This window comes from Carassius carassius, chromosome 34 (assembly GCF_963082965.1).
Source record: "Carassius carassius chromosome 34, fCarCar2.1, whole genome shotgun sequence".
Lineage (NCBI taxonomy): Eukaryota > Metazoa > Chordata > Actinopteri > Cypriniformes > Cyprinidae > Carassius > Carassius carassius.
In genome coordinates, this window is record NC_081788.1 from 5,015,556 (window position 1) to 5,028,985 (window position 13,430).

The 13,430-nt window shown below is 35.7% G+C and overlaps 1 protein-coding gene across 3 annotated transcripts in view; it reads right to left on the reverse strand.

Moving 5' to 3' along the window:
• Positions 1-11,045, reverse strand: part of prickle3 (prickle homolog 3) — a 59,273-nt gene extending 48,228 nt beyond the window's left edge. For 2 of the 3 annotated variants that reach the window (XM_059523798.1, XM_059523797.1), the window contains exons 1-2: positions 10,772-11,045; positions 5,016-5,098 (exon numbers count right to left, since the gene is read on the reverse strand). In XM_059523798.1, the coding sequence (XP_059379781.1) occupies positions 5,016-5,098; positions 10,772-10,813 (125 nt within the window). In that variant the 5' untranslated portion in view covers positions 10,814-11,045. The remainder of the gene's footprint in view (positions 1-5,015; positions 5,099-10,771) is intronic. The other variant, XM_059523800.1, reaches the window with a different exon arrangement.
• Positions 11,046-13,430: the final 2,385 nt, after the last annotated feature.

Consider the following 13,430-nt stretch of genomic DNA (forward strand, 5'->3'; position numbering starts at 1 on the left):
TTAACTCAAAACAGATTGTACACGTGCACAGTTGCATTTGTCACCCGTCACCGTGACATCAAGTGGACTTTTGAAGCTGAAATTATGAGTGGATTCAGCTTGGACTTGGAATAACGAGAGGAGTAACATGGATAACTTTCTTGTCGGAGGATTGTAATGCATCAAAGGCAGTCAGGTACAAGGAAGAGAGACTACGGCTCCTTAAATTAGGTAAAACAAAAAGCTGTATTTTTCGCAACAGGTTTATTTACTGTAATAGCAATTTAAGGTGGAATATGTGACAATCGGGTCCAGTCGGGTCTGTGTCTTCCCGGTGGGTTCGGGTCCAGCTTTCAAGTAATATACGGGTCTGGGTCAGCATTTCTCAGATCTACACGGGTTCGGGTCCAGCTTTTGAAATAATAGACGGGTCCGGGTAGGTTTAGTGTAGTACATTACGTGTCTCTTTCATGTTCGGGCACGATTTTTTGGAGTCGTGAAGACCTCTACATTGCAGTCAACAGGTGTTGCAGTGCATCAGTCCAAAAGATGTGAAATAAAAATGCCCTTCCATTAAAAAAAAAAAAAAAGTGTATCACACGGCTTTGGGGGGTGAACAAAGGCCTCCTTTAGCGAATTAATGCATTTTTGTAAGAAAAATATCTATATTTAAAACGTAATAATCACTTTAATTGAGCTTGCGCTCAGAATTACGTATAAGGTTAGCTTTGCGCATGTGCTGCTCAGAAGTGACGCACGTGGAAACGCAGCGGAAAAGAACAAAACATCGGTCACTAATTAGAAGAACAAAACGAAGATTTGTCGGAGGATTTTGATATAAACCAAGAGGTGACTGGTTTACCTTTGCTAAAGTAAGGAAACTTTGCTTCTTTTGATCCTGTAAACAAACGTTGGTTTTCACGAGACTCACTGGCGCATGAGCAACGCTGACCTCTTACATTATTTTCCCGGAACTGCTTCCATTTTACAACAGTTTTCGCAAGCTAGAGCCACTTAAAGTGATTATTACGTTTTAAATATGGATTTTTTTTATAAAGTGCATTGATTCACTATAAGCCTTTGTTCACCCCATGGAGCCATTTGAGACACTTTTTTTATGGAAGGGTGCTTTTTATTTTACATCTTTGCAATTTCACATCTTGAAGCAATGCAATACCCGCTGACTGCAATGATAGAGCTTGACAGATCAAGGATAATTTTTTATATAACTCTTATCTAAAAGAAGAAAGTCATATACACCTAGGATGCCTCAGGGGTGAGTAAAATGCAGCCTTATTTTCATTTTTGGGTGAACCGACCCTTTAAATGAACAGTTTTGTATTTCTCCGTCGTTTTTAATCCAACTAATGTCATTCACAATGCTTCATGGGATTGTGGTTCTTTCCATCACTAAAGTTATTTTGTCAGGTTTTCATGTACTTATTTTGCTTCAAATCAAAGTATGTAATGTTTTGATAGTCCTTGTAGCTAGTTCATGGCTTAAAACACTTTATTATTGTTATTTTTTTTTTCAAAACCCTATGGGAAAAAATGAATGGGAAATTGGGCACTAAAGCACTCTATAAGAAGAAATATAATAAGAAATATAATGCAGTATAAACAGCATTCTGTGCTAAAGAGTTGCATGAGTTATGGAGGGATATGGTTTTAGTAACGGATGGAGATTTTCTGGTGCGGGTGTCACGATGGTAGCAGTTAGCGGTTGAGTAATAGCTGCTCGACTCTCCATGTGTTATTCAGCTAGTATCATCCTGCCAGACTCTTATCACAACCAGGAGGTCACTGATAACTCAATCAAAATCTCACAAGAGCTGGACAACCTCCATCACAACTGTCTTGGACAACATCTTTCTGCACGCTTTCTGGGACCAATCTATTCATAGACATCTCATAATACTGGCACACACAATCACCATCTAGCTAAATCACACCTAATTAAGTCCCAACAATAAGGAGTTTAGATGTGTTAGAAATCCCTTTTCCTTTGTTTCTTCCTCAAATGTGTTAATTCAACAAGAGTGTGTTGTTCGTGCTAAAAAGGTCGGGTTGCCCACCAGAGTCACAATTACTATTAGCTACCGTTTTACTTTTAATAAATTCAGCCTTGGTGAGAATAAGAGACTTCTTTCAAAAACAAATCTTACTGACCAGAAAAAAAGCTCAAAAAAGTAGTTCCTGGAAATGCCATCGACTTAGAAAACAGCCAAACTACTGTCCCACTGATAAAATGCTACTAGTACAGTAAGCATTGCTGCATTTAGATGTTACTCCCCAACACTGACCTTAACCTAAACATGTGATATAATGAAGGGAATTGAGAGCGAGTGAATGAGGGCAAGTCAATGACTAAATCAAGTAGAAAGAGTAGTGAGACAGAAGAGGACAACTCTTCAGAGAGGAGGGGAAGTGTGGGAGTCGGATGGCTATATTCCTGCAGTCCTGGCAGCAGAAGGACCTGAAAGGACTGATTTTATTAGTCTGACGAGACAGATTAGGACACGAAACAGGGGGCACATGGGTGGACGTGTGGGAAAGAGTCTGTGAAGAAAAGAAACGAGGCAGAACGGGTCGAATATGTGACCCTGGACCACAAGTGTCAATTTTTTCGAAATTGAGATATATACATCACATGAAAGCTGAATAAATAAGCTTTCCATTGATGTATGGTTTATTAGTTTATTAAAATCTGGAATCTGAGGGTGCAAAAAAAATCCCCTTTGAAGTTGTCCAAATAAAGCTCTTAGCAATGCATGATGATGATACTAAACAAAAATTAAGTTTTAATATATTTACAGTAAGGGAAATTTGCAAAATGTCCTCACGGAACATGATCTTTACCTAATATCTTTATGAATTTTGGCATTCAAGTAAAATGTATAATTTCGACTCATGCAGTGTTTTTTTTTGTTTTTTTTTTGACTATTGCGACTTAAGACTGGTTTTGTGCAAAAGTTAAAAGTTGCAGTGATGGACAGTAGCAAAAAATGCAGATTTTTACATGATGCTCCTGATCTGAATACTTCACAAAGATTAAAGCAGCACATAATCAGATTGGAGCCATGTCGTTGCACTTCTAGATGTGATTGCTTCTGTTTGTTAGATTAGTTTGTAGTCATATGAAGAGTGATTGACTGGAAGAATGGGCAACAGATTAGATTTCCCCTGATGTTGATGTATGACTCTGGACAGAACCGCAAGCATGAGACTGAAGAGTGCAGTTACAGGATTTATGGCTACTTTCTGTTCTGCTCATTTAGACAGAGACCAACAGTGCCGTCCCACTAATTTAAGGTGAGAACAGACCTCATGCACACACATTCATTCACCTAGCAGTATAAACTCCTGATACATCCCCTAAAGAGAGGCATGTGTGTGTGTATTTTTATGTACTATATGGCATCCTCAAACTTGAAAATGTAGGGAACTTTGTATGAGTTCAGTGAAAAGAAATTAGGCGATTTTTAAAGGCATTCCATCTCAAAAATATATCTGAATTTTAATCCCCAGATTATTTTACTGACTTTATTGTAGTTCCACATTTTATTCACTACCAAATTACATGTGAAATTTTATATTAATTAAGCAAACCTGCAAAAAAATCTATTTATTTTTTTCATCTGAATGATACAAACCCCAAAAGGCTATCATTTTGCACTTGATGCACATGCGATCAAGTTTTTATGCACTATCGTTCTTCATTTAATCATCTTTCATTTTTATATTTTTTTTATAATCTTAGTTTAAGTGCTTATACGTTTGTCATTTTCTTTGAGTTTTTTATATTTAGCTTCAATTCATTTTTATTTCAGTTTTAGCAATTTTAGTACTTCAACTTGCCAAGACGATACATAGAATTTCCTAAGTTTAATTATTTTTTGGTATCTAATATCTATATTTTATTTCAGATATATTTCAATAGCTTAAAATTATTTTTGTTAGCCTTAGTTTGTCAACTTCATGAACCATTTTTACATTTGGTTCATGAAGTAAGATTTTTAAACCATTTAAAAAAGTTCTTTCAACAATTTTCCTTCAACCTACAGCTATGTAACACACACACACACACACACACACACACACACACACACACACACACACACACACACACACACACACACACACACAGGAATGCCTCATGTCCTTTAGCATTTGTTCCAGGTCATTGTCTGGCTTCTTAACACAACGGCTGCAACATAATGGTTGAAAAACGGAATCAAAATTGTTTACAATTCAAAAGTAGAATTCTTGGAATAGTTATTAAAAACAACAACAACATTGTGTATAATACCGTACATTCACAAGTCTGTTCGTAAAATTTTGCAGCTGCCAGCAAAGAAAGTGAACAGCGTCTTTTAAACAGCCAAGAGGGCATATTTACCAGCTGACTCCAAACGATCTGGATTGTTTAAATGTGAATAATGTTGGAGTCATAAACTCATTCCCAGAAATAACAATCAAGAATCCTGCAATATTATAGTGCGATCAGCATTAGAGAGCAGAAAACACAAACACACACTGCAGCTACGCTAAAGCTCTTCATTCTTCATCTGATGGCTCGTCTAATGGTGTAAAAGTGAAGTGTGGTCAGTGTAAACACACTGCGACTCTCATTACCTGCTCTGGAAATATGATTAGATATCTGACGTTACACACAAGAACCCCAGGTCTCACTCACCGCACACACACACACGTATCTGGTCCTGACAGGCTACACTTTATCAGGGCCATTTTCCCTCCTTTCCTTTTTCCACAACGTAATTACAAACGTATAACTAAAACAATAATCCAAAGTGTTATGTCTGAGGATGTTATGTTTCCCTCTGTACGCTCTCAGGCTTGAGACAAATGTCCTTCAAAAGTAAGTCAAGGGTCGGGTCCTGTGGTGCTCATATCGAATGTGTTGCTTTGAATCTGGCTCGCATCATTTTCATTTCAAGTGACAAAAAATACAGTAGAAAGGAGGACATGGGAGTTCTTTCTGGGTCTTTCCTCAAGGTTTAGCACGGCAGTCTTACCTCCATCCATGCATGCGGAAGCCAGGACACTGTTCTGCACAGCGCATACACGGCTGTCCCTGGTCCGGATCCTCCGCCTCTGTCTGCGACACACAATTACACACACGGTCAAAACTATTTCATAATGTGCATCCTATTTTACAGCAAGTTATATTAACCTGCATTTCGAAATAAATTGGAAATAAAATTTAATCTGAACTAATGGGGCAATGACATGACACCATTTTCAACAACAAAAGAAATGCATTTTGGAGGCACGTTTTTAAAATGATACTGTTATCGTCTTTGTGTCATAAAAACACAAATTGGTGAGGAAAAAAAAGACCTCCTGCGCATGCATATTACATGCTCAGTTTGTAGGTATGTGTGCAATAGTGTAGTAAGGATCCTGAAGTATTGATATAATAACAATTTCGATACTACAGTGTTTTTTTTACCAGTGATTTTGTTTATTTAACAAAAAATTAGAGTATAGAGTATAAAATAGAAAATAGAGTATCATAAGAAACCATTGCATTTGTAGATTTCCATGGTTACCACTACAGTAAACATATTTTATAACATAAATATAACCGAATAAGTTGCAATTAAAGCGCATTGAATGTTAAAATGTGTTTCAAATATAATGTTAAGTGGGTATCATTAGCCATTTTACTCTTAGTATCAATTTAAAAGTTCAGTTTAAAAGTATCGTATATCGATATCGACGATACTGATACTGGCCTAACAATATCGGTATGGTGTCGGAAAACAAAATAAGTGGTGTCGCCCATCCCTAGTAGTGTTTCTTTACAAAGTGACATCGCCAACTACTGGCCTGGCTTGTACAATACAGCGTTTTAGTTTTTACAGTTTTATCTGAGAGAATGGGGATCATTTTGACAACGTTTTGTTGACTGTGCGCAAAACTTTTAAAAACACAAATGAAAAAACTTTTTTTAGTACATTGTTAGGTACATTGTAAACTTACCCTTAAAATCACAATAATAAACAAACAGTGTGATTCAACAACAACAACAACAAGAAATGCTACTGTATACGTCACATATGTGAAAATGTGTACAGCAGTTAACTTCAATAAACTCAGGTAAGCAGGTGTGTAGTATAAATGCATTCCTGGACTCGTTACATCCACCCAGCTGACACAGTCCATTGATTTGTGTTTTCTGACCTGTAACGTATTAACAATCTAGAAAATAATTCATTCAGGTGTTGTCAAAGGGATGGTAGTATATAATATCCTTAACAAGATTTTTCTGTTTCTCTATGTCTGCAACACTGACTGCTCCAACAAAACACAGCAACAAAATGTTGAAGAGCAACTCTGTGTTAAGTACAAATCTAGATGTTTCTACTGTACAACTTTATGTCAGGCTTAGTTTAGCCTCAAGGTCTTCTACATGTTTGTGGGAACAAATAAAGCAATAAAACTGAGAACTTGTTCTTCAAAACCTGCGAGTGACGTGGTTAGGGTGTTTTAATCTTTGGTGTACCTATATACGGCAACACCACAGCCAAAAAACTAAAGCTCCTGGTTTGCTCTCTCACACACACTGAGCAGGAACCCGGGAGAAAGTGAAAATCAGTTTGAAAACAAGACAAAAAGAGAAAAATATATACACGTCTTATAAGCATGCTAGCAGCTTTTTGCTCATCAGCTGGAAATCAAACTTTTAGATGTCATGTATTAACATGTTGGATTATATATATATATATATATATATAGTTTACAGTGTATTAAACTACCATAATACAATTTACATAGGACTCAAAAATGTAAATTTTCTTTCAGGAGAAAGACAACCTGTAAAACATGGGTATGCACAAAAAAAGACAATGCACTTAATTTGAGAAAACAAGCTTTTAACATTAAGTACAACATGAAAATGAAACGCAATAATACACTTTTGTTAAATAAACCTAATTTGAATTCCTTGGTCAAGATTTATGCCAACAAGAAGCACCAATAAGCTTTGTGCACTATGACTGAGCGAGTGTGAGAGACACTGCGCAAGGAACGAGAGATCTATGGAAACACACGTGCTAAAACAAACACTGCCTTTAAGATCAGTGAACTCTTTAACACTTCACTGAACCGAGACCAGAGCACTGCCATTCACTACTGAGAGAGAGAGAGAGAGATAGGACAGGATCTTTGAGTGCTGTTTCTTTGCTGAATAGTTAATTGCATTAGCTGATTTAAAAAGAATGAATAGGAAAGAAGGAAAGGGGGAGGTATGGGGAAAAAAAACTAAAATCACACAAAAGTTTTTCCTGTGTCACCTTGTACAGACACAGCCGTAGATAGTCCAAGAGTTTTGTGAGAAACAAAACTGCCATATTCAGAGCATCAAACTGGTAATGGTTATAAAGAAGAAAACCTGCCATAAAGGTCCAGAGCTGGTAATGTTCATTAATTTGATTAAAAGTACTATCATGCATTGAAAAACTAAAGGCCACGTCATACAGCAGTATATATGACAACAGTGAATGTTTACAAGTGGGTTTGAAAAAGACAGGAACATGTTTTATTTATTTGCTTTTGTATTTGAGTTTTATTTTATTAAATACATCAATAACATTTACTGTATATTTAATACAGTAAATACTTTATCTTAAGCAAGAAATCAGTTGTACGAGAACTTGCAAGGTACCCAAAGTAATGCAAATAACAAAAATATCAAATGTACTCCAACATGTATTGTAGCAACATAAACAAGTAATACAAATATAAAAGTAATAAATGTTAGTAAGCAAAGTAATTTGTTTTAATTTGTCTAACCAAGGATACAAAGAGTCCTCAAAACACAAAGGTTGTAGGTTTTCGAGTACATAATGTGACACAGGTAAAGTAAGCAACAAAAGTAATGCAAGTACACAAAGAAACAGAAGAAACGCAAATAAAAAAAGTGAAACTAGTAATGTAAGCAAAGTAATGTAAGTAACAAAAGTGCCACAAGTAATTCAAGTATGTAAAGTAATGAAAGTAAAGCAAGTAACGAAAACTCAGCTGATACTGATAGCCGATTATTCAGAATGATATCTGTCGATGCCAATATGATAGTTTGGTTTCCTTAAGGAAAAAAAACCTCTCCAAACTAATACTGTAGACTACACGGAACCCTCTCGTTTGGTAAATTAGAGATTAAAACGAACAACAACACTATTATATTCCAAGATATTTAGTTATTAATTATTAAGTTAAGTTATTTTGACATATAATAATCACACTCAAATATAAATTAAAAGTATGCATTTAGCAGACGCTTTTATCAAAAAGCGACTTACATTGCATTCAGGCTAACTATTTTTTTCTTAACACGTGTTTCTCGGGATTCGAACCCCCAACCTTGCGCTTGCTAACGCAATGCTCTACCGCTTGAGCTATAGGAACGCTGTATCCAACTCAAAAACTGCACACAAGGAAGTTTTCATACATTTTCCTAGCAATAATGAGAAAAGAATGGGAAGATGTCTGTGAATAAATAAAACTTCCTAAAGACCTTTGTTCTCTCCACTTTAGCCATGATGACTTTGAGGCTTTTAGTAGACCACAGCTACAGAAAGAGCTTACAGGTGACAATGCCTATGGAGTCAGTTCAATGCCACATATACTTGCAAAAGAAGTGAAGTACTGCAAAAGAAAAGTTTTGCGAACAAAAATGAAGTATTGCAAGAAAAAAACGAAAATAACAAATTTGTTAAATATAAATGAAACAAAAGCAATGATTTTGCAACATATTTTTATTTGCAACGTTGCTTTTATTTTGCATTTCAGTCAAGTGTGAGCTTACGATACCGTCACATTAAAGTGTCAAAACGGCATATATTGTTTCAATTTTGTGATAATTTCACGATAATTTCGCGCATCTCTAAACTAAAGTTTTATAAAGGAAAGTAAAACAAGTAACAACAGTGTTAAAAATAACACAAGTAATGCAAGTTTATAAAGGAAACCTGGATAAGAAATGTAACGCAAGAAGCAAACATGCTAAAAGTGACAAGTAATGCAAGTATTTGAAGTAAAGAAAGTAATAAAAGCATAAGTAATAACACAATTACGCTGTAATTAACGCAATTACGTAAATTAAGTCAAGTTACAAAATAAAATAATAACAAGCGTAGCAAAGTATAAAAATAAACTTAAGTAACCTGAGAAAGAAAAATAATAGAAGTGAGACCGGTAATGACAAATGCAAAGAAAACTGCAGAAAGTTAAGTAAATGAAAATGCAAGTAAAGGAAGAACAAAGTGTACAAAGAGTAAAGCAAGTAAGAAAAGCAACTGATAAACTACTTTCATGAAGACAAAACAATGACTTGCTAACCAGTGAGAGTGAGGTTATTGTGCAGATTAATGTGTGGATGTGCTTGCATTGTAAAAATAGCGTGAAAGACTGAATTGATGACATGCACAGTGTATGTGGAGAAACATACTACGTTCATGTAGAAAACTGATGTCTGAGTCACCTTTGTGTCCCGTCTCTGACGGTGGGACAGGATGCCCTCGGAGTGTCTTCCTGTCCACACCCTCGGGGGACATTTCCTCTCGATTGTGACCATGACAACAGTTACGAGAGGTCAAAAGCTCAAAAACACTTTTTAAAAGTTTTATGAGGCCCATCATCATTGTTTCCTCGTGCTGAGATCCCAGTAGAGTCGGAGAGAGTGAAGACATTCTGAATAATAGCTAGTAAGGCACATACAAGGAGGTTTTTGAATGTCAAAAGATCATGTGTCTGTTTATATTTGTCAAGACACTTGCCTGTGACTCCTGGTCAAAACTGAAAGGACAATATCAAATGATCTTAATACACATGACTACAAGATTAAGTCCATCTGGTAAACATTTAAATACATAGAGCCGAGAGTCAAGAAACAAAGAGTCTCTGGTTGCATTCGAATCCATTCAAAATAATCAAATACAATTCACATCTTCAGTGAATATAAGCCTGTCCTGATGTTTTTAGGTTGTGTTTACTTTTTGTGCATTTCCTTAATAAAAAGCACTTCATTCAGGAAGTAAAATACATTCAAGACCAAACTTAATATAAAGCATTCAGTTGAGATGATAACTGATGCAGATGCATTTGGTAATATTCTTAAAACTGTAGAATATTAAAAAAAAAAAACATATTCTTTCTGGTTTATACTTTTAACCAAAAATAATTATTTTGCATTAGCCTATATATATATTATTTTAAACATAAACTATGCATAAACACGTGCGTTATTTTTATTTTGTATAAAATGAATCCAGTGTAATATATTTCACATCATAATACTCGTTTATTTGTTTTATATGAAATGTTATACTTAAATTAAACGATGGCGTCACCTGTACAGGTAAAGGTGACGTAGGCACAAATAAGCCACGCCTCCTCAAAACAATAGTTATCAAGACCACGAAAAATGCCTCATTAATGGTTAGGGGGAAAATAATAATTGATAACTCTCCGTGCTGCACCCAGAAAGCACTACTGATACGAGTCAAATTAAATACAGGAGTGTACGTTTTATTATATGTCTAGTCCGTGCCTTTAACTAGAGATGAAAACAGTCTCCTCAGGTAGAATAAGTGCGAGACACAAAAGTAACTTTCGATCATCAACACAGCGTGCTAGGATTAAAATGACATTTAAAACTTCAAGCCACGCTCTGTTCATTCAAAGAACCGAGGACAGACTTTAGTAAAGGAAATGCAAATGCATTTATATGGAGATAAAAGCGGGATGCCACGACATTAGAGCAACTTACCGAGCGACCGGAGCGTCGCTTCTTCGCCCCGCGCGTGAACATGTCGGCGCTGCAGTGTCTCGTGCGCGGATTCACGCGAAGCCTCTCATGTGTCCGCCGAAGTTTCCTTCAGTTCGCCGTGACTTGTGCTCGCTATTCCCCGCGGTGTGCTCTCTGGCCTGTAGAGCTCCGTGCTGAGAAGAAGAGCTCCTAACCAGACGGTAACCAGACGGGCTACACCTACAGGACAAGAGTTTAACTGAGGAACAGAGCACCCCCCGGCCCCCGCTCACCACCACTGACCTGAGCTCTCAGCACAAACACAGGACAAATGCTATCGGTTTATGAACACATTTCCCCTGAAAATTTATATATATATATATATATATATATATATATACCCCCCCCCCACACACACACACGTTTGTTTTTGTGAAAAGTGTGTTCATCCCATAGGCGTAATTGTTTTTATACTGTACAAACTGTATATTGTATGGCCCTACACCTAACCCTAACCCTCACAGGAAACTTTGTGCATTTTTACTTTCTCAAAAAAACTCATTCTGTATGATTTATAAGCGTTTTGAAAAATGGGGACATGGGTTATAAGTCACCCTCTCCTTGTAATACCTGTGTCATTATACAAAGTTGTGTTCTGATATGTCACAAAAACAAGAGCACACACACACACACACACACACACACACAGTATCTATCGAATAATATTTGCTTGTCTGTGCTTTGATCTAAAGTTCTTAACTTGTTTCGCTATACATACAGTATATAGCCAGATCATTAATTTTTAAATGGAGAAGTTTTTTGAAAATGAACAAATTATCTGGTCATTTACCTTTATGAAGTTACAAACAAGGAGATATTCAAATATCAGAATGCTCCCTTTCAGTTTTATCAGTAACTTTTTGTGAATTGTTCAATTGTTTATGAAATCATTACATATTATATATTGTAAATTAGTTATAGACCTACCTAGACTTTTCAGCAGCCATTACTTCAGTCTGCTAAGAAACTGTTACATGAACTTGTATGTTTATAGAGGAAATCGAGATATTTAGGACTTAAGAATTTTTTTATTTTTAATTCTTAACTTTTCGCCGTTTATTTATTGCATTAATTCATCACACAATAAAACGAATACATCAATACGTTTCTTAAAAAGCTAAGACCTCTTTAAAGAACTCGACACACACAGAGAAAATGCTGCCATCTAGTGACAAATATTTGTCACTATCAGTCTATCGTTGAATATAGCAAAACTCTTTTCTTTTTTTAATGTAAAATAAAAAAAATAAATTGTAAACATTTTTAAGATGAAGTAAATTTGTGATATTTGTCATTGTTTGCAGTCTAAATGATTGGTTTCTTCCCAGCAGGTGACGCTGTCTTCAGTGAGGTGGAAGCGCGCGCACACGCACACCAGTAACAGTTATAACAGCCTTTTATTAAAAGTTATCGAAATACCAGCAATATCTGTTAGAAAGAGACATAAATACTGCACAATTATTTCCACGAGCTGTACTTGTAAAACCAAAAACATCCAATAGAGTGTTTCTTTAAAAGTGTCCCGTTTAAAAAGAGCAGAACATCCCGAGTTTATCATTTTTTACAGAACCATCTCACAAATAAATGCTTTCAAGAAGTCATTGGGGAAAAACTGAGGTTGCAAAAACATCACACAGTCATGAGGGAAAGAATCAGGCAGTCTTCGCACATTAGAATCTATAATTCAGAAATGGTTACAACAATTTAAACATGTTATAAATGGAGTCTTACTGAAACTGCAGATCTATGCATCTCTGGCGTGTACAAGCTTCTGACAGCACGTTTGAATAGCTAAGGGCCAAATACTTCTGAATAATCTCTTTTAAGGCACTCCAAAAATAAAATGAATAAAAAACTCTTACTGTACAGTTGAGTGAACAGATCTTTATTATTTTTTGTCTTGGGGAAATCTTGAATGAGTGAATGTAGACAAACTGAAGGCAGTTTTAGTATTCATTACACTACATTCCTCAGCAGGGCTGAACGATAGAGGCTGTAAATGAAGATATATTAATATACGTGATCAGTTTATTATTAGAATAACAACAAAGAAAAACACTTATGGCATCAAGATAATGAGCAACTCTTGAGGTAATAGGTTTAATGGCAATATGTAAGAAAAGATGAATGAAAATTAACATTGTACCAACACATGGACATCAGAACCTTTTACAGTACAAAACTGTGCCACCATGGAAAATATTAAAATTGATATTCACTCCTTTTCAGTTTAAACAAAGAGAAGATCCCTTTAAATTAGTGACTTTTTCTTGACCGCACCTGAGTTGGATATATCCGACTCAAATCCCGTTTGATTAACCTTATACGACTAACGTTTTTTTTAAGCACAAACCACATGAACGATCAATAGTTATTAGATTTTAAGCTACAATTATGAATTACAGTGAAATTTACACCATAACAAACGCAACCTTCATGTTTCATCATAAAAAACAGCACCAGACTGAATTAAATCAAGTTTCCAACTTAATAATAATGATTTTGTTTAAAATCGCTCGGTCTTTCTCTAGAAAAGACCTGGAAGACAGGCTGACTTTGAATCTTTTATCAAGATTTGATTAAACAAATCTTTAGTTTTATCTCTTATTAAATGTCCTGG